Source organism: Phacochoerus africanus, chromosome 5 (assembly GCF_016906955.1).
Source record: "Phacochoerus africanus isolate WHEZ1 chromosome 5, ROS_Pafr_v1, whole genome shotgun sequence".
NCBI lineage: Eukaryota > Metazoa > Chordata > Mammalia > Artiodactyla > Suidae > Phacochoerus > Phacochoerus africanus.
Genome location: NC_062548.1, coordinates 29153258 through 29175107, shown reverse-complemented (window position 1 = coordinate 29175107; position 21850 = coordinate 29153258). Strand labels below are relative to the sequence as shown.

Here is a 21850-nt window from a genome sequence, read left to right as displayed (position 1 = left end):
CCTGCCTTAAGTTTCAAGAGCAGCCCATATCTATGATAGAAGCAGTAAGTACACAGCTAGAGATACTTTTTTTTTTTAATTAAAAAAAAAATGATAGACTAAGCATTTGGTCTGGCTTTGTTAGGATTTAAAAATAGCTTTTCTATATTTCTCATAGCTGGATATTTCTGATTCACTCATTCTCAGCTCAGTATTACCAAATAGAAAAAGATTTTCCCCCATGGTCGCATCCACAGCATACAGAAATTCCTGGGCAGGGATTGAATCTGAGCCACAGTGGAGGCCTCCGCTGCAGCTGCAGCAACACCAGATCCTTTAACCCACTTTGCCAGACTGGGGATCAAACCTGCGCCTCTGCAGCAATGTTCATCAAGGAGTTCCCGTCATGGCTTAGCGGTTAACGAACGCGACTAGCATCCATGAGGACTTGGATTTAATCCCTGGCCTCACCCAGTGGGTTAAGGACCTGGTGTTGGCTGTGAGCTGTGGGGTAGGTTGCAGAAGTGGATCAGATCCCACATTGCTGTGGCTCTGGCATGGGCTTGCGGCTATAGCTCCAACTGGAACCCTAGCCTGGGAACCTTCATATGCTGTGGGTGCAGCCCTAAAAAGACAAAAAATAAATAAATAAATAAATAAATAAATAAATAAATAAAATAAAATAAATTTCCATTGACAGAGGAGTGAATAAAGAAGATGTGGTACATATATACACAATGGAATACTACTCAGCCATGAAAAGGAAAGAAATAATGCCATTTGCAGCAAAATGGATGGACCTAGAAATTACCATTGACTAAGTGAAGTTAGTCAGACAGTGAGACACCAGCATCATATGCTATAACACTTATATGTGGAATCTAAAAAAGGATACAATGAATTTCTCTGCAGAACAGATATTGACTCACAGACTTTAAAAAACTTATGGTTTCCCAAGGAGACAGGTTGGGGAGTGGGGGGTATGGGCTAGGGGTTTGGGATGGAAATGCTATAAAATTGGGTTGTGATGATCGTTGTATAACTATAAATGTAATAAAATTCATTGAGTTATGACGTATAAAAACTTTTAATTAAAAATACAAAAATAAAAGTTAAAAATTTTTTTACAAAGTAAAAAATGGAGAGAGATTGCTTTTACCTTAGAATTCAACTGAAGTCACTGGGGCCTGATCCATGAGATGAGGAGGTCTAGGCAAATCCTTTTCTGTGATAACAGTCTATGATGCTGTGTTTAATGTGCAGAATCACTGTAATTCTTCCTTCACAGACATGCCAGTGACAAACACACCTGCGTGAAGACAAAACACAATGAGATAATGGCCATTTTCTTTACCAGTGGAACAAGTGGACCTCCTAAGATGACTGGACACACTCACAGCAGTTTCGGCTTAGGATTATCTATAAATGGAAGGTACTCTCACAGAATTGCAGCTTGAAGTGTCGATGCTACAAAGGTGTTAATTCCTTTATTGGCCATTTAAATTTGTTTTCATATATACATATATATATATATATATATATATATATACACACACACACACATATACACATATATACATATATATACACATACATATATACACACACACACATATATGTGTATATATATGTATATATAAAGTCTATTCTTTGTTTACTCAGGTTCTGGCTGGATTTGACCCCTTCTGATGTGATGTGGAATGCCTCAGACACAGGCTGGGCAAAATCTGCATGGAGTAGTGTTTTTGCTCCATGGACCCAGGGAGCATGTGTATTTGTTCATTTTTTGCCACGGTTTGAGCCAACTTCCATCCTGCAAGTAAGGCAGAGCACAAGAGGTCAACATTTAGAAATGCATTATAGCACTATCACTGACAGAATGGGTGAATAACGTAACTTGCAGAAATCAGAGTAGACAACATGATTTAAGGTATTTCACATCCAGAAAATCAATAAGCCCGAAAAGCTATATAAAGGAAAGGTGTGAGTGCATTTACATTGGAATAAACAATGTTTTGGGTTGTGCTGTGTCTACCACAGACATTTAGGCACTTATTAAAAATTGTGATAAGACCACTTTTTCTAAATTGCAGACACTTTCCAAGTTTCCCATCACAGTCTTCTGTTCAGCACCAACTGCATACAGAATGCTTGTGCAGAATGATAAGACCAGGTAAGAAAGGTTGGTAAATAGGCTTTTAGTGGAGCTATGTTTTAGGCAGACAGAATAGCCACCCAGGACTAAAGGCTATGATAGTGGACAGCTCAGATTATAGAAATTTCTATCATGACAAAAAGTTCTATTGGACAGTACTACCTAGGAGCTTCTTTGATCTTTTTTTTTTTTTTTTAGCAACTGTGTGGTATTCCATTGTATAAATACTCCACAGTAAAGTTAGCTAGACAACTGGTAAACTTCATCACAGATTTAACATATTATTATGTGGTACTTTCCCTAGGGATGGCATGGCTTTTCTTCACAACAAATCATGCCCCTCCCCCCAAAATAAAGGGGAGAAAAAGAAAAAAAGTGATGTTTTGGGAGTCATTTTATGATAGAATGGCAAGGGGAGTTAGGAAAAAACTAAAAAATACTTTGTACTGAAATTTCACTAGAAATAATCTTAATTTCCGTTGCTCTCCATTTTCTTCCTAAATTTAATTCATTATCTGTTTTTTGAGAAACTGTAAGTTCAAAAGCTTAAAGCACTGTGTGAGTGCTGGGGAGCCAATCAACCCTGAAGTGACTGAACAATGGAGAAACCTGACAGGTCTGGATATCTACGAAGGATATGGACAGACTGAAACGGTATGTAAACTTCACCGAAAAGACAGGACTGGACTCGATTCAGTCAGATGAATAAAAACAAGAGTGTTATTATATCTTTATGATTGTTTGAGAGATAGGGAGGGAGTGGAGTGGGGTCCAGCGTTGTCACTGCTGTGGCTCTGGTCACAATGTGGTACAGGTTCAGTCGCTGGAGTGGGAACTTTCTCATGCCATAGGTGCGGACAAAAAAAAAAAAAAGAAAGAAAGGAAGAAAGATAAGAAATTCTAGAGGAAATGGGTAAAATAATAACAAAAGTGGTTATTATGAAGGAAAGGGAGGGATATGATGGAGCATTTGAGAGAAAAGCTGAAAGAAATTTTTTAATGTGTCTTTTTATAATGCTTCAATTTATGAACCATGAGAAAGTAATGCCTGGTCAAAAATTAACATACCAAAATAAAACAAAAACAAAAATGACAAATTTATTAAATAAAAAAATATAACAAGTATCATGTGAATATGAGCAAAAACGTTTTCATAAATATGGCTATTTTAGCAATTATGAATTTATTTGGTGTTATAACTTTGTTATATTTGTTTAGTGCCTATCTCTGTAATTCAAGAGAGCAGAGAACTTCTTTTATTTTGAGCCTGGTTCATAGTAAGTTCTCAGTAAGTATTTGTTGAATGAATGCATGGAGGATGAATGAATAAATTTAAGTTATACGCCATGTTATTTTACTCTTTCTTCTTTTTAACTAGGTGCTAATCTGTGGAAATTTTAAGGGAATGAAAATAAAGCCTGGCTCAATGGGAAAGCCTTCTCCTGCTTTTGATGTTAAGGTCTGAACATCCCTTCCAGGAAAATACCTAACAACCCACTCTGTTCACCATCTACCCCACTTCTTACACTCCTAGTTTTGGTGATGATTGTTACTTCCATGACATCTTAATTTCTTTGTAAAGATGGAAATGAGTTAGAATGTTAGTTTATTTCCTTTTTTTCCCCCAAAGCAGTTGTTTGTGTGAAATAGTTCTAAACATTTTATAAATATTAATTTCCAGAAGGATCTATGAGAGACATAGCAATACTAGAACCATTTTACAGATGAAGCCCGGAGAGGTTAAAGAACTTACCCAAGGTAACACAGCTAATAGCTATAGTGCTAGGATGCAATCTCAAGCAATCTGGTTCCAATATCCATACTCTTAACTATAACACCACACTGCCCCTTCTGGTTAGGGAGCTCTAAACCTCCTGAAAGGGTTAAGTAGGCCAAAACAGGCTACAGTTTACAAGGGGCAGTAGCATTCTCCCTCTTTTCTTGCAGGCCTGTGTGGCCATTTTGACCACCTGGTCCCTAGAGGGCATCCTATTATCAGCACTTTTTATTTAGGATTAGAAATGTTCTCTGTTCAACTTGGCCAAAGATTAGTATAGAAAAAAGAAACTGACACTAGTATATAAAAGAAAACAATAGCAACAAAACCACAAAATGGATGAGTTTACAGAGACCTCAGAACCAAACTTAACTGAGGGTTAGACCATGTTTCCCAAGCTTATTTGATCATAAAGAATCACTACTCTAATTACTATATATGTTTAGAATCACAAAGTATTTGTCTTTTTGTAACTGGCTTATTATATTTAACATAATGTCCTAGAAGTTCATCCATATTATAGCATGTCAGAATTTCCTTCCTTCTTTTTTTTTTTGCTTTTCATGGCCAAGGCCACATCCATGGCATATGGAAGTTCCCAGGCTAGGGACTGAATTGGAGCTACAGCTGCCAGCCACAGCCACAGCCACAGCTACACCGGATCCAAGCTGCATCTGCGACCCTGCACCACAGCTCACAGCAATGCCAGATCCTTACCCTACTGAGCAAGGCCAAGGATTGACCCCACATTCTCATGGCTACTAGCCAGGTTTATTACTGCTGAGCCACGACAAGAACTCCTTCCTTCTTTTTTAAGGCTAAATAATACTCCATTTTGTGTGTGAGTGTGTGTATATATACACATACATGCACATATATATACACATATATGTATAGACCACATTTTGCTTATTCATTCATCTGTTTTGTTTTTATTTTACTTTGTTTTTTGTGGTTTTTTTTTAGGGCCACACCCACTGCATATGGAAGTTCCCAGGCTAGGGGCTGAATCAGAACTACAACTGCTGGCCTACACCACAGCCACAGCAATGCCAGATCTGAGCTGAATCTGTGACCTACACCACAGCTCATGGCAATGCTTAACCCACTGAGCAAGGCCAGGGATCAAACCCACATCCTCACGGATCCTAGTGGGGTTTGTTAACCACTGAGCCACAAAGGGAACTTCTCCTTCATCTGTTGATGAATGCTTGGATTGCTTCCACATTTTTTTTTTGTTGTTGTTGTTGCTATTTCTTGGGCCGCTCCTGCGGCATTGCTTCCACATTTTTGCTATTGTGAATAATGCTGTGATAAACATGGGTATACAAATTATCTGAGAGAAATTGATTCTCAGAAATTGATTCCACCCAGAGGTGGAATTGCTGGATTACACGGTAATTTTATTTTTAATTTTTTAAGAAATGGCCATATTGTTTTCCACAGTGGTCACATCATTTTACATTTCAACCAACAGTGCACAGGATTCTAATTTCTCCACATCTTTGCCAAGAATTGTTATTATGGTTTTTTGATAGTAGCCATCCTAATAGATGTGAGATGGTATCTCATGGTAGTTTTGATTTGTATTTCCCACCTTCATTTTTAACTCTTTCCCAAGGGTTCTTATAACTGGGCTACTTGTTACCTAGTTAAGAGCATCTTTAGTGATATTCTGGCATCTGGGGATTACTCTAAGCATCTGGATATCAGATTTTGCAACTTCAAAACACCTCAAATTCATAATTTTAATGTTTAAACATTCTAGGACTCCTTGAACAGTAAGGAATGTGATTCTCCCTAGAGAGAATATTTTACCTATTTTCCCATCTATTAAATAGTAGTCAGTGTTAAGTCATTGAAACTCTTTCTTTCTTTCTTTCTTTCTTTTTTTTTAATGGCCACACTCATGGCATATGGACATTCACAGGCCAGGGACTGAATCTAGGCTGCAGCTGTGACTCGAGCTGCTGTATTTGGATTCTTAACCCATTCTTAACTCACAGCGCCACAGCAGGAACTATGCTTTTTTTAAAAAGTCATTGGAACTCTTAAGATATCCCTTTTCTATCATTAATTGCTTGATACCTGAAGCCAAATATTTCTTTAGATGATTGGGTGGGAATTTATATTTTTTTTATTTGCAAGAACTTAACAGTAAGTTTTTACATTTAGAATTCCTTTTGCCTTTCAAGTTTCTCAATGAAGACACAAGCCCTTTTTCTCCTGGAAAGGACCAGATAAATATTATAGTCTTATTTTCCAACAAGCTACATCTCAGGTTTGATGGGTATATATAAAAACAATGTACAGTTTACATATTTGGACATTCATATTTTACCTGTAAAAGCCAGAGCAAAATCTGGTATATGAGATAAGTAATCAACCTGAGAAATGCTTATTTGGATTTTCAGAAAATGAATTGAATTCCCTGGGATGATTCCACAGAGAACTGTAATAATGAAAAGCATAGGATCTGGAGTGTAATTACTGAGATTTGAATTCCAGCTGTCATGCACTGCATTACTTAAATTCTCTGCACCTCAGTTTCCTCATATGTAAAATGAGCTTAATAATACTTCTAACCAGAAAATAGTACATATGAAGTAGTTAGAGCATTAGCATTTCTTACTTAGGATGCAGTAAGTGCTTAATAAATACTAGTTACTATTAGGTACTTCAGAGAACATGAGAGGATAAGAGAACAAGGCTTTGGCTCACCCACCACTGTCCCAGCCAGAGAACATTCCCCTTTTCCTGCTTACTTATATTGGGCTTCTGAAGGAAGATTTTTGTTTGTTTCACAAAGTTTGAAAACTAGTAATGAGGTATTGGAAAAGGAATAGGAAAAGACAATTAAGATGTATGCTAAATGATTACAGCAGGTTGTAAAACACTGTTATTATAAACTGATCCTATTTTTTTCTATGTCTATATTGTCCCAAAGGATATTACCAAAATGTGATTATTGCTGGATGGTAGAATTAAAGAAAAATTTTATTCTTCTTTCCCATTCTGCTAGCCTGCATTTTATAATGTATTTTGTGATAAGAATTTAAGGAATTTAAATTTTAAAATGTATCTAGGAATTTATACTTAAAAATTTCAGAAGTCTGCATTCTTAAATGGCAAAAAACAAAACATGCAAAGATTTCAGATATGGCATCAGATAAAAGTTCCCTGAAATTATTCTCTTTCATCCTAGATTTTAGATGTGAATGGCAATGTTCTACCACCTGGGCAAGAAGGAGATATTGGCATTCGAGTTTCACCTAACCGACCATTTGGCCTTTTTACTCATTATATCGTAAGAGACTCATTATATAATGTCTCATTTTCTATTTATTTCTCAAAAGTGTTTGGTAACTACCCATATTTGCCACAAAATACACCCAGGATACGTATCTGGCCTTTTCTTGAGGGAGTCAACCGTTTAGAACAGTGATCCCTCAGACAGGGAACTGAAGAAGCACTCAAATGCTTATTAGAGGAGGGCATGCTGGTACCTCTAGGCTAGATCACTGCTCCAGGCTCATGAAAGTAATAGGAAGGGGGCTGTAGAAAGAAGACAACCCACTCAACATCATTAATCCTCTCTACTATAAATCAGCACCCAATCATTTTCCTGAAATCTGATCAATGGTCTCCCTTCATGGAGGAGGGAGAATAGGGCAGTGAGCTTAAGTAAATTTCTTTCACTCCCAAGCTGCTTACTGCTTGTAAACATATCTTCATCTCTATAGAAATTAGAGCAAACTTTACAATGGTATAATCGAATTTCCAGGTTCTAATTGTCAGTAAATTTTACATAATATAACAACATTCCTTTTTATTCCTGCCAAATTTACAGAATCAATTCTCTCTTTTTTGTGTAAAACAAAACCAAATACAAACACACACACACACACAAAACCTGTCTGTTCTTTGACTTAACTAGATATTGGTACTTTCTTATAACTCTAAGTATCGATTTCTCTTTTTTCCTACCTGTGTTTAGATAATCAATTAGCAAAAGACTTACTTAGCCTACTCCTCTGAGCTCCTGCAATGTTTATTTTGTGTTCAATCTAAGAAAATTCTCAGGATGACAGCATGCCTAGTCTTTGCAACTAAGTTTACCTTTCTTATACTGGTTTGGCTCAATACTAGACTTTAATCCCTATTTCACATGCTAGCTCCTCTTCATTCTATGGATTTTCAAAGTCACCAAACTTTTCTTTTTCCTTAAACATTTAAAAATCCAACAGTACAGAAGAGTAACTTCACAATAACATTATTTGTTTTATAGGATAATCCTACAAAAACAGCTTCAACCCTCCGAGGCGATTTCTATATCACTGGGGACCGGGGCTATATGGATGAGGATGGATATTTCTGGTTTGTTGCAAGATCAGATGATATCATATTATCCTCTGGGTAATTTTCCTTTTTATCTGTGGATATGTCTGTCTTAACTGATCATATTACGGAGTGAACCTTTTGCTCACCTTTATAAATTCCTGCCATATATTTTATCTCCCAGTTACCGAATTGGACCATCGGAGGTAGAAAATGCCCTGATTGAACATCCTGCAGTTGAAGAGTCAGCTGTCATCAGCAGCCCAGACCCTGTCAGAGGAGAGGTAAAAGAACTGATTCATCTCTAGAACTTGTTGGCAGTCTAACACATACTTCTAAATAGCAGTTCATTGAAACAGAATTACCCAAATGATTTAATGATGCAAGCTGGATTGAGACTCATTACTAAACATGTAAGTCAGATAGAAATATACTGAGAAAGAACTGCTGCAGAATAAGACTGACAAGATATACATTATAAAGAATTTGAATCCTTTCCGTGGAGTGCTAGGGTAAAGATGATGTGAATGTCAACAACCCAGGCTGACACCAGGATGGGGTGCCAGAGGTCAGCTAGATAGGATCAGGTTGTTACACCAGAAGGTCTGGTGTAGCTGAGGAGGACAGGCTGGCACTGGACCTCTGGAGTGGGAGCAAGGACAGAGACGGGAACTAAGTAACCAGAAGGAGGCTGGGTCGGTCAGTAAGGAGAAGATTCAGGAAATAAACTATGAATAAGACAGGACTCCTTAAAGCTAACTCCTCCTGAGGCTGGTCACATGGTAGTTTGCGTTTAAAGTTTCCATGCCACTCTTTAGGCCTCCTTTGCCAGGCAGGGCCTCCAGTACTCCAGGTGTTGAGAGTAGGGAACAGATTCAGTGATTACTGAAGTTTGTCCCTTTGCTTTGCACTCCACCAGTAGGGTTTCATGAGTCTTAGCTTCCCCTACACCTCTCCCCTAGCATCATTTATCATTTCCTTCTCTGTAAAAAGAGTGTGTGAGGATTAAATAAGTTAACATAGGTATAGGCCTTATAACAACACCTGGAACATACTAAGTCATTAAAAATATTAGGTAGTAGCTACAATATATATTTTTTTTCTTTTTTATGGCTGCACCTGTGGCAAATGGAGGTTCCCAGGCTAGGGGTCTAATTGGAGCTGTAGCTGCTGGTCTACACCACAGCTCATGGCAACGCCAGATCCTTAACCCGCTGAGCTAGGCCAGGGATCGAACCTGTGTCCTCATGGATGCTAGTCAGATTCATTTCCGCTGAGCCACAATGGGAACTCCAGTTACAGTAGTTTCTTTTGCACAGAATTTCAGAGAAACTTTGAAGTCCATTTATGGATTTTAACTTAAAAAAAAAAATCTTGTATTTCTACTACCACTGCAACTAATACCTAATAGTTTTTTAATGACTTAGTATGTTCCAGGTATTGCTATAAGCCCTATACCTATGTTAACTTATTTAATCCTCACACATTCTTTATAGAGAAGGAAACTGAGGCAGAGAGGTGTCCTAACTTGCCCAAGGTTACACGCAAAAAATTTTCCTCTGAACAATTCACTTATAGCAAAGGTATTTTTTTTAATTCATAAAAATGTTGACAATCAACAGAGCAGGCATAAATACAAATACATTTTATGAAGTGTAAAAAATGGATAGGATAAAATTATACACACACACACACACACACACACACACACACAAACGATTGCCCCATGGCACCTATAAGTTAAGACATTTTCAAGGTGTTTTGGTAAAGACAGAAATATAGTTGCTCATAGAATGTAAAACTGCTCACTGGTAAACAATGATCAAAATGTGAAAATCTGGAGTTCCTGCTGTGGCACAGTGGGTTAAGGATCCGGCTCAGATTCAGGAATTTCCATATGCCATGGATGTGGCCGAAAAAGAAAAATAAAAGTGAAAATTTTATAACTGCAAGTCTTTACTTCTCACTAACTGATTGTCCTGAGAGACTTATTGTTTCCAAAACATCACTCTTGATCAAGTATTTACTCCCAGACCAAGGTAGACAGGTAATGTTCCCAACTTATCCTCAAGCTGGACACATGAATCTGTGAATTCAAAAACAGTTAAGACTCTTAAGTGCAGAATATTTAATCATAAAAGTTGCAGGTGACTCTCCTGGAACTATGACCACAAAGGAAGCATCATTCCATGGCAAATCTTGGGCTGATAATCTGGATTTGGTGGTGCACACAAATTGATTCACCTAGAGTCCTGCCTCTAGGGTAGGAAGTAAATGACAGTGCAGCAGTGCCCCAGGAGAGAACCTCAATGCATTCTTTTAAGGAGGACTACACATGAGGAATAGCCTGTCTTCTCCATTAAAAGTCCAAAATCTCTGGGCAGGATTTTCTAAAACATTTCAAGGAAGGGTGAACTTTGGAGAACAGGATTTATGAGCATAGTGTTAATTCTTCCAAGTCTTCTGCAAATTCAAGAGCAAAGACCATTACCACTTTTATTCCTCAGGGCCAGTTAAGTGGGTCAGAGCAATAGCAAAGTGGCTGTTGGAACCTTTACAGCCTTGCATCAACAAGTGTCTATAGAATAATAGTGGACAGTTTCAGAGAACCGTTCCCTTCAACAAGGATATGGCAAACCCAGAATACTGTTTATTAGGGCCACACTGAGAGTGGTGACCTATAAGAAGCCAGACTAGATCTGGCTGGGTTGTTATATAAAAGACTGTGCTTAGTACATTACCAAGTTTCCAAAAGAAAACTTTTTTGAAGGAGATAAAAGAGGAAGCAAGAAGCCAAGAGCAGAGATGATCAGAAATAGGTCAGAAAATAGAGTTTAAGATGTATGTAGTGAGATGAGAAGGTTCAAGTATAGATCATAATCAAAGCAGAGGTCCCAGAAGCTCTCTTGTATTAGATACAAAATCCAGGTGTGGAAACCAACAGGCTGGCCTAAGAGTACAGAGCTGGTGGCTCAGCAGGTTAAGACCTGGTGTGTCACTGCTGTGGCATGGATTTCATCCCTCGCTGGGAACATCCACATGCTGTGGGCACGGCCAAAAAAAAAAAAAAGAATACTGTACTTAGATTCTCAGATTAAGAGAAATTAATAAGACACACTAAAACATAAAAATATACAACTTATCTTCCTGGTGCTCAAATATTTATTTTAGGTAGTAAAGGCTTTTATTGTTCTGAACCCTGATTACAAGTCACATGATCAAGAACAACTGAAAAAGGAGATTCAGGAGCATGTGAAAAGAACTACAGCACCTTACAAATATCCCAGAAAGGTAGGTATTCTAGTTAAGAACAATATTTGCTTAGTATTCTCGAAACTTTCAGCTGTTTATTTTTTCCATTTTAGTGAACATTCTCTTCAAACTTGTTACACCTAATATTCCAAACTGAACTAATGCCATGGATAAGAATCAGAATCTGAGATTAAAACGAAAACACTTATCTAATTTGTTGGGCAAATTAGGCTTACTGTACTTACAGTAAATACTAAATATCAACAAAAATCTCCTTAACAATACTCCTGTCCTTTTTTTTTTTGGCTTTTTTAGGGCCGTTCCTGCGGCATATAGAGATTCCCAGGCCAGGGGTCTAATCAGAGCCGTAGCCACTGGCCTACGCCAGAGCCGCAGCAACAAGGGATCCGAGCTGTGTCTGCGACCTATACCACAGCAGCTCACGGCAACGCTGGATTCTTAACCCACTGATCGAGGCCAGGGATCGAACCCGCAGCCTCATGGTTCCCAGTCGGATTCGTTAACCACTGTGCCACAACGGAAACTCCCGTTACAAAAAATCCACCCAGTGGGTACACTGATTCTTTCACCTAGAGTTCATAATAGAACTGTTATATAATTGACTTTGTGTAAGATGAAACCTTTCTGGGCTAACTTTCTTCCCTTGATTTCAACAGATAGAATTTATTCAAGAGCTGCCAAAGACTATCAGTGGGAAGATAAAAAGAAATGAACTGAGGAAGAAGGAATGGAAAAAAATTTAAATTTATTCCATTAATTATCACGGTATCTATAAAATAAGACCTTGTAAAAACCATAGCATTATGAAGAAGTGGTAAAAAATGTGATAGTATGCTTACAAACTAATTGATTTAAAATATCTTGTGGTTATAACATCAGAGGCTGAATTCTGAAATAAAATATTCAGTAAATTCCTCTGCATTAGTGTCAGTAAAAAGAATACCATCAATTGCTTAGGGAAGTTTTAAATGTATAGTATAGACGCAGTTTCTGAACCAAATCTCTGACCTGTCAGGTCTCAAATCTTAGTTGAATAATTTTTTTGATATGGTGATATATAAATTAAAACCAATTTTCAAGTGTTGAAATAAACTAAACAAATTATAAACATTTTTGGAGAAATTTAAAATATGAAATCACCATAATGCTTAAAATACAAATAGCTATCTGAAAATAGGTCAGGGATTTTTATTAGTCACACTTTTATTCAAATGATTTAAAAATAGTTTAAAATTCATTTCAAGGTCTAACTATAAAAGGATATCACATGTTGTACACCCGAAACTAATATAATATTGTATATAAATTATAATTTCAACAGAAAGAAACAAGGATATCTTATATTAGTAATTTTGCTTACTATGTTTAACCTAATAAATAGTTTACCAAGTATTTCATTTGTGGTTCTTCAAAAAAGTATGAAAAATGTGGCAAGGGTTAATATATGAAATGTAAATAAAATAGTATAAGACATTAACAGAATATTTATAATTTTTGGAATTCAGGGAGCAATCAGGACTCATACATGAACAGAAGACAAATGTTAATGAAATTAGAAGGCTGTGAAAAGAAATTTTTTTCTATTTTCAGTGTGAACGTGTGTGAGAGAGTATGTCTGTGTAAGAGAGAGAATGTATTGAATAGCTCCACTGTAGCTTACTGTCTTCACAATTTGTACCCTATACACATTTTTTTCTCTTTGGTGCACTAAAAATCATATTAAAGTGAAAACAATTTAGATGTTAAAAAAAAAAAAAGTCAATTCCTCATTGAAGGTCTGAGTCTCAATGAATTTCTAGTAGAAAAATTTACATTTCTGTCACAAATACGGCTTGTTTCCGGAGAACTAAAAGTAAGTCCCCCTGGGGAGTAAGACAGAACTACGTTATTGGCTCTTTCCTTTTGGAGTGTTTGTTCCCATTTGAAATAACCACATTTTCTTTTTTCTTGATACTTCCCAGTAGGACAACAATAGAAGACTTTTCCATGGTTTGGTCCATTATTAGAAACAACAAGTCTCTTAGATCTTCGGCCACACTTGCATAAAGGAGGTGTTATTTTCCCACTCTTCCAAGGCTCTTGTAGGTTAACTGTAGAAGTTAAGACAGAGGGAAGGATCTTCCCAGAAGAACTCACTGGGGAGCCATCAGATGATGTAGGCTTTTCTTCATGAATAGTGAAGGTCTGTTTTTTAGCTGGTGGGAAAAGTAGAGGACTAGATGGATTCCTTTTAGTACTACCTAGAAGAGGAGGATATTTCCCCAAAGCTAAAGGATGAGACAATTTGGTGTTAACACTGCTGAAGCTACTTGATTTACATTCAGGTAATTTAAAGTCAGAAACATCTGAACCTGGATCTTTGGCTTCTTTTACATTATAAATAGTAGTGTGTGGACTCTTATACACAATAGACTTAGAGCTCTCAGATTTTTGAGAAGCTTTTTCTGTGTCTCCAAAGTTTTCATGACTTACTATTTCAGATTCTCCTAAAACCATTACTCTTTCTCCAGAATTAAATGAAGAATCCAAGTTTGAGTCACTAATGGAAGGTATACCATATGTATTCTGCTCAGGCTGAGATGCTGGCAGTAAAGCTACATCCTCCCAATCAGCCAGCATAGGTAAACAGTCAAGAGCAGAACTCATTTCCATATCAGAAACATTATTAACAGACGAAATCGTAGTTGAAACACGTACCAATTCTGAACCAACTGTTGAAGACTTAGAATTGGTATTAAATGCAAGATGTTGGTTTATTTGCTTCTGCATGGGTGTATTCAAGCTGGAAGACTGTAACTGCCCCACAGAAGTCCAGGAGTTAACAGTAAAAAGAGATAAACAGCTTTTGACATTATGAAGACCTGCTTTTACATTGTCCTTTAGTTGTAACGGATTTTGCTGTAACTTTACAGGAGAATTCACAGCAGCTGACCTCATCCGAACGTTCTCGTGAGCTTTTATTGTATTTTTAGGCTCCCTACCATATATGCTGGGATCATGAATGCCACTGTTGCAGGCTGATGTTTCTTCAACGTGATCCGTATTCAAATTTCTGGGCAAAATGTTAGGATTCCTCTTAGTGGGAACCTATGATTCCACAAACAAACCCAACAGCTTTAGAAACTCTGCATGCATTCATAATTTCTTTAGTACCCATTACATGACAAAAAAGAAAAATATCATTACTGATTGATTTATGAATGACAGCATACATGACACCTTTCAATGAGCCGAAGATTACTTCTGGAGGTTGAAATAACAGAATAAAGAAACAAGATACCACTAACCTTGTTCAAGGACCTCGTAATTTTCATTACGCAACCATCCCTGATCATCTTCCAAGCAAGAAAAGCCGTATTCCGAGAATCATCTAATCCTGAGGAAACAGATTTTCAAGCACTGAATGTGATGGTACCAATGTAAGGAAATACAAGCAAAGAAAATATACCACCACTTAAGTAGAAATTGGAACATATTATTGGCTTTTATTTTTATCTTTAAATTTAGGGCCACAAGTGCAGCACATGGAAGTTCCCAGGCTAGGAGTCCAATAGGAGCTGCAGCTGCTGGCCTTCACCACAGCCATAGCAACACCAGATCCCAGCTGTGTCTGCGACCTATACCACAGCTCATGGCAACGTCAGATCCTTAACCCACTGAGCAAAGCCAGGGATCAAACCCACATCCTCATGGATATTAGTTGGGTTTGTTTCCACTGAGCCACAATGGGAACTCCCGGCTTTACGATGAATTTTAATCATGAAAAATGGTTTTGTGGAAAGCTGTGGCAGCCTTACAAATAAAAGACAAGATTTCCCACATTTACAGAGAAGGTGAAAATTTGTTAGTTAAGGAGTTCCCGTTGTGGCGCAGTGGTCAATGAATCCAACTAGGAACCATGAGGTTGCAGGTTCGATCCCTGCCCTTGCTCAGTGCGTTAGGGATCCAGGGTTGCGTGAGCTGTGGTGTAAGTTGCAAACTCGGCTTGGATTCCATGTTGCTCTGGCATAGGCCGGTGGCCACAGCTCCAATTAGACCCCTAGCTTGGGAATCTCCATGTGCCTCGGGAGCAGCCCTAGATAAGGCAAAAAGATTAAAAAAAAAAAAAAATTGTTAGTTAAAAAAATATGACCAACATTCTGTAGGGACCATGTTTTATGAGTAATCTAATAGTCTTGTTCATTTATTTCATTAGTCTACTATTTGGGTATTTGTCTTATTTGTATTGTCTCGTATTATTTGGCTCGTATTATCTCTCATTTGGCTAGTTCTTTTCATTCTTTTTAGCAACTAAAAAGCCACTAGATGGCAGTCTTTATCTTACAATATTTATGAAGGTGATTATTTGAAAATCTTGGCCACAATTTGAATTGCAGACTAGGGTTTTTCAGGCTGAAAGATATTCCTTGTTAATGACATCATCAAAAAGTGAGATTCAGATGAAAGACTGCATAAAAATAAAATGACATATATAATAAAATTATTTTCAAATTATACTAACCAAAATGTTCTCGTCCCAAGAATTCTATTCCCACTTCTTGCAGGGCACCACTTAGTCCTTTGGGTTTTCTCTTATAGAAAATCTAGTTAAATAAAAGACAACATATCTTTAAAAAATGACTATTATTTGAAAGGCTATGAATTAACCATTTACTTTTCATAATTTTTATTCTATTAGATTTGGAATGTGTTCATTTTTTGTGTTGTTTTTATACTCTTAAGAAATGTATTTATGCTAACATTTTAAGACAAAATATTTTATTTGTAGAAACCCATATCCATGCTGGGGATAAAGTTTAATCATTTTTCAATAGAAGGAAAGTGAACATGCTCTGATCTTTGACCCTTACCTTGTAAGTTACTCTGAGATCAATCCAAGAATTAAGGAACACGGGTTTTAACAGCTGTTTTCTTTTACACTCATACTCCAGGCAAACCCCCAAGTCCCAGTCTGCATTAAGTATATTAAAATAGAACAAAGTCAATGATGCCAGCAGTTTTTACTTAAGCTATCATCATTTATAAATAAAATGCTGAAAGATATACAACAGAGTAGTAAGAGGACTTAGAATAACATGTAACAGCATATATTACACTATAATAATATACTATACCCTATAATATACATCCCATCTGATATATAATATATTCTATACTGTACACAGAATATATAAGACTAGTAAGATTTAATTGCCCTGCTAATATCTAACAATTATTCATTTTATATAACTTACTATTAAATTAGGTGACTCAGTTTCAAAATGATTTCTTAAAACTCCAGCAAAGCCCAATAAAAATATTTCAGAAAGAAGAGTAAGGTGTCAAATTACAAAGCCTACAATGGATAAAGTTATCTGCTTTTAACATTCAAGAAAATATTAATGTAATTGAGAAATCAAACATCTCACAGGCACCCTGTTGGGCCGTACCCCAAAGGCCTGCAAGCCCTCTACCTGCCCAGCCTCAAGACCGAAGAGCTTGGAGTCATTGACAGAATCATCAGTGGCTTCATGGATGGGGGATTGTACATGTCCGAAACAAGGTCTTGGAGTGACACCTGACCACGTGTGGCAGATGGCGTGCAGGACATGGCAGCAGTCTTCTGATACTTGTTACCAGTTTTACGGGGCGCTAACATCAGGATGGCTCATGGGTTACCTGGGAAACCTGGTAACTGAAGAGCAAGCCCTTCTCGCTCCTTTGATAAGCTATCATGGTACAGGTGTTCTGATCTAAAGATTAGAACAATCACTAGCTGGGGCCAGGGGCAAGTATGCATTAAGAGGGAAGGTTAGTCATGTGAGTAGAATGCAGGTAAAGTAGGGACTGGTTGAGCAGGGATGTAGAGAGAGCAAGAGAACAGCTATTTGAGTGGCCTGATCATAGAGACCAGAAACCAAATATGACTATAAATGCTATGCTATCAATGGTACACTAATGGCTATGCTCTGTAATGGCCATGTAAAAGATCTACTTTAAATGGCCCATTTTTTCCCCTTGATATATACATCAGTAAGTGAAAATAAAAAAGCAAAGGATGCAAGTTGAATGAGGTCTTTTTTCAAAGTTGTATAAAATAGCATGATAAGAGTTCTCACTAAATCATCTTTGCCCAGATTCAGGAGAACAGAGAGGAGCAATCTATCTAGAAAGATTCTTAAAGTTAGGGCTTAAATTTTTAAGGCATTTAAAATGTTTAAAATATGAACAAATTTACTTTTCTTGGTTAACATCTGCTAGGCACTCAGGAGTTTTTTTTTTGGGGGTTTTTTTTTGTTTTTGTTGCTTTTTTTTTTTGTCTTTTTTGTCTTTTGTCTGTTGTTGTTGTTGTTGCTATTTCTTGGGCAGCTCCCGCGGCATATGGAGGTTCCCAGGCTAGGGGTTGAATCGGAGCTGTAGCCACCGGCCTACGCCAGAGCCACAGCAACGCGGGATCCGAGCCGCGTCTGCAACCTACACCACAGCTCACGGCAACGCCGGATCGTTAACCCACTGAGCAAGGGCAGGGACCGAACCCGCAACCTCATGGTTCCTAGTCGGATTCGTTAACCACTGCGCCACGACGGGAACTCCTGTTGCCTGCATGCGTGCGTGCATGCGTGTGTGTGGTCCAGGAAGTTAACAAGCATAATTCCTACTAGAGAAAAAGAATTACACAGTGGCAATGCCACTCATTTGTGATTGATAAATATAACATTTTTTACCTGACCAAGTGACAAATGCACATAATTTTACTTCAGAAGCAGAACTATCTGGAATCCTAGTAGCAAAAATAATTTTCTTCTCTTGCTGCATCTTCTGAATCCATTTACAGAACTGAGATAAACAAATCTTCAGAGGGACTCCTTCATCAACTTGAGCCTGCACAGAGTCGCAATATCTAAATTCAACAAGTGAATTTCATAATTGCTGAGGACAAAATTAGGCACTGTGGAGGATACACAACAAAGAAGAGGTTCTAACAGGCAAAGAATTTGTTTAGTGAAAAAATGTCAAAACACATGGGAAAGAGATAATATAATGATTAAAATTCTACAAGATAAGAAAAATTAGGTTGATCAATCTAAAATCACACAGAAATAAATATATCCCAAATGACAGAAAATTGATGTCATTTAATTTCTATAAAATAAAAATTTTATTTTCTTTTATAACACATTCTTTCTAATTTTTAAAGATTCCAGTGGACTTCTGGAGGGAACATTATTTCTCCTAAACAGTGAATAAACCTAATTCCAAATGGCATATAACTTTTATTTTCTTTTTGAAACTGACTTCTGAATTTTAATATTTGCATCTTGCCTGCTTGTTTTTTGTTGGGGTGGGAGGGATGTGAAGAGAAGTGAAAAAAGAAGGATATACCTGTTTTATGCCTGTTAGTTCCATGCAAAATTCAGAAAGAATCGGATGTTCCTGAGGCTGAACATAGGTGTGGAACTCAGATTCAATCTCTCCAGTTGATGTGTTCAGCAATACAGCTGGAAATTCAACTGTACAAAAGAATTAGCAATTGATGCATATATAATTGTTAAATTAAGGCTGCAATCACTCTAAATTAAACATGTATTGCCACCATACAGCATTATTGAACAATGACTGTTTTAGTAAAAGCATATTAAAATGACCAAAGCAGTATGATGTGATGGTTTCAATAAAGTTATGCCAAGGAATAAACTGTTAAAGTTATGGGTATATCCACGAAAGTTTATTTTCTCAAACTAACTGTTAACTGTTTTATAACTATAAACTTTCAAGCAACTTATCTAGTGCTACCTTTGGCTATTGGCAGTTCAGACTTACTTATTTCCTGGCTCTGGTGGCGTTTCCCATCATTCCAACATGTTGACTCAAAATCAATGACAACTAAGTAGTCAAACAATTGCTCTACAAAAGATCAGAGTGTCCTTAATGTTTTATTAGCACTAAAAACACAAGGCTACAGAATATAAAGAAACTAATGACACTACTTACTAGATTTGCTTCTTCCCAGATTTCCATTTGCTGGTGCAATTGACTTTCTCCTAATTAATCCAAGCTGCCTAAAAAGGTAAACAATCCAGGTATGTCCAACAAACTCATTCATACTCTTCTTTTTATAAGCTAACAAACCGAAGGTATAACCCACATTATGAATACAATTTATGTATTATAATTGAAATTGAACTAGATTTTGAGGGCAAGACTTTGATTCTTTAAACTAACTGCCACCCTCTTTTGATTTTAGTAGTCATTCTACCTGCTTGGGCTTCAAAGTGCATATTTGCAGACTTAAGACAATTATTTCTCCTCCCTTTATTTTATTTAATTTGATTTTATATTTTTTCCTTTTTAGGGCCTCACCAGAGGCATATGGAAGTTCCCTGGGCTAGGGGTCCAATCAGAGCTACAGCTGCCAGCCTTTGCCACGGCCAACACGGGACCCGAGCCTCGTCTGTGACCTACACCACAGCTCATGGTAATGCTGGATTCCTGACCCACTGAGCGAGGCCAGTGATAGAACCCACATCCTACTCAATTTGTTTCTGCTGCATCAGAACATGAACTCCTTGCTCCCCTTATTTTAGAGTCATACTCAAGTGATTGTAAAGATGTATCGAAAAGCTCAATTTATTTCTGTTTTTGCATTTTTCAAGTCCTCACTGTGTATACAACACAACTGTGAGAAGACAGGGCAGGTCCAGTCTTCTGGGAGCTTAAAATATCTCGAAAAAAACTAGATATCCATGGCAAACTACCATAAGGTAATATATGATAAAGGATCCTTAAAGTTGTATGCTAAGTCCACAGAAAGGGATGAACTTGTTACCTGAAAACTGGGTGGGTGTTCAGCCAAAAGACAAAACCAAGGTAAAGAGTGGGAACAGGAAGGATTACTTGCAGCAAGTAAGGGCACTAGGGATCTTTCTCAAAATAGTAAAACTGGGGAAGTTTTAAACTAAGGGTACATGCATATTCATAAAGAGGCTTAGATGGTGGAGAATCTAAGCTTTAGATGATTAAAGTCAAGAGGGTCAGAAAAAATCATCATCCCTTAGGTTCCAGTTAATCTGGTGGTTGAGGGCTTTGGGCTGATCTTTACCACTGAAAAAGAACTAGGAGGCTTTACAACTGACATATTATTTTTGCTATTGTTATTTCTCTTGCCTGATAATAGTCATTTGTTTCTGCATTCTTTTGTTCCCTTAAGATCATCAATTACTGAGACCTGTTTAAGAACAAGCACTGTGGCCAGGTCAAAAATGGCTTGTTACGTCAAGAAAGCCATACCTGGTTCTTTCTCCAGGGAACCTGTACCCTAGCTGCTTACAAGCTTACTAAGGTCTTAAGTGCTGTGAGACAAACTACTTTGCTGAGTAGGCAGAGTTTAACTAGGCAGACAGCTCCTGTTGGAGTTTTTTGAGTGGTGAACAGCTGACATCTATTGATTGGTTACTACAGAGTAGGCGCTGAACACAGATGGTGAACTCATTTCATCCTCAGCAACTGTATAAGGCAGTCACTTTTGCTACCTATATTTAAAGGGTAAGAAAACAAATTCTGCAATTTGCCCAATGGGAACCCAAGATCATCCAACTCTGAAACTACTTCAGATAGCAGTGTAATTCCTATCCACTAATGCACTGCACTGCTTCCACGAAACGGAAAGGTGAACACCATGTCCAAGAATCAGGAAAAAAGCCTAAATGATCTACATTATGAACTAAACAGATCACTAGTTAGTGGCAGGAAGAACAGTTTGACGGGTGCGGTGGGGCTGCCTATGATCTTGGAACCGGAGGGCCGTTCTTAATCGTTTCCCGAGGCCTAGAACAAGCAAACGCTGACTCAAGGGCACACAGAGAGCCCTGGTCCTTCCACCCTCGTGCAGAGGGTGGCCTGAAGCTCGAGAGGATGGAAACTTTCGGCCCGGAGCCGGGGAGAGAGCAGGTCGGAGACGCCCGACCTACAGAGAATGGAGGCTAACACCGCGGACCCTGCCGCGGACGCCAGTGCCGGACCAGGAGCGACACTCCCCGCCCCCGACCCAGGCCGCGCAGAAGCCCCTCGCATACCTCGCTAGCTTCTTGGTTGCCATTTCCAAAGCTCCCTACTCGCCGCAGCCCAACGGCCGGAAGTCGCTCTGCCCCCCACTTCCGGTCCATTCAAAAGCCCCGCGCGGCAGAGGCGGCGGCTCTGGCTGAAGCTGAGGCGGCGACTGCGGCGGTGTGCGCTCTCCGCCGGGCTGCTGTTCAGCGGTGTCGGGGGTCAGGGGGGTGGGGAGTGGTTTTTGGCGGGGAAGCCGCTAGGCAGCGCCCCCCCCCCCTTTTCCAACGGTCAAAGGCGCCGTT

The 21850-nt window shown here is 38.2% G+C and overlaps 3 protein-coding genes across 7 annotated transcripts in view; 2 read left to right on the top strand and 1 right to left on the bottom strand.

Annotated features, from left to right (window-relative positions):
* Positions 1-12914, top strand: part of ACSM3 (acyl-CoA synthetase medium chain family member 3) — a 36251-nt gene extending 23337 nt beyond the window's left edge. For both annotated transcript variants that reach the window (XM_047780365.1, XM_047780366.1), the window contains exons 5-14: positions 1268-1411; positions 1642-1798; positions 2073-2152; positions 2662-2788; positions 3513-3593; positions 7117-7218; positions 8200-8327; positions 8434-8533; positions 11421-11540; positions 12179-12914. In XM_047780365.1, the coding sequence (XP_047636321.1) occupies positions 1268-1411; positions 1642-1798; positions 2073-2152; positions 2662-2788; positions 3513-3593; positions 7117-7218; positions 8200-8327; positions 8434-8533; positions 11421-11540; positions 12179-12265 (1126 nt within the window). In that variant the 3' untranslated portion in view covers positions 12266-12914. The remainder of the gene's footprint in view (positions 1-1267; positions 1412-1641; positions 1799-2072; positions 2153-2661; positions 2789-3512; positions 3594-7116; positions 7219-8199; positions 8328-8433; positions 8534-11420; positions 11541-12178) is intronic.
* A 64-nt stretch (positions 12915-12978) lies between these two features.
* Positions 12979-21786, bottom strand: ERI2 (ERI1 exoribonuclease family member 2). 3 transcript variants are annotated; one of them, XM_047780362.1, is made up of 9 exons: positions 21575-21786; positions 19494-19561; positions 19323-19406; positions 18885-19012; positions 18227-18383; positions 16373-16473; positions 16024-16105; positions 14810-14898; positions 12985-14609 (listed from the first exon to the last, which is right to left on the bottom strand). In XM_047780362.1, the coding sequence occupies exons 1-9, from the start codon at positions 21595-21597 to the stop codon at positions 13281-13283; spliced, it is 2061 nt and encodes a 686-aa protein (XP_047636318.1). In that variant the 5' UTR covers positions 21598-21786; the 3' UTR covers positions 12985-13280. The 3 variants fall into 3 exon arrangements, with proteins under 3 accessions (XP_047636320.1, XP_047636319.1, XP_047636318.1); XM_047780363.1 differs by lacking the exon at positions 19323-19406 and having other exon boundaries at positions 12982-14609; XM_047780364.1 differs by lacking the exons at positions 19323-19406; positions 19494-19561; positions 21575-21786 and having other exon boundaries at positions 12979-14609; positions 18227-18402; positions 18885-18993.
* The window catches only part of REXO5 (RNA exonuclease 5), a 40500-nt gene continuing 40319 nt past the window's right edge, over positions 21670-21850 (top strand). Inside the window, exon 1 of one of the 2 annotated variants that reach the window (XM_047780358.1) lies at positions 21670-21725. The gene's annotated coding sequence lies outside the window, so the exon portion shown is untranslated. Of the gene's footprint in view, positions 21758-21850 lie in introns of both variants that reach the window. The other variant, XM_047780357.1, reaches the window with a different exon arrangement.

Excerpts from the sequence above, each read along its gene's own strand:
- ERI2 (XM_047780362.1), bottom strand. The coding sequence starts at position 21,597 with ATGGCAACCAAGAAGCTAGCGAG. Across the intron at positions 19,407-19,493 it reads TCTGGGAAGAAGCAAATCTA|AGCAATTGTTTGACTACTTA; the intron begins GTAAGTAGTGTC and ends GATCTTTTGTAG. Across the intron at positions 16,474-18,226 it reads TGCATTTGTCACTTGGTCAG|ACTGGGACTTGGGGGTTTGC; the intron begins GTAAAAAATGTT and ends TACTTAATGCAG.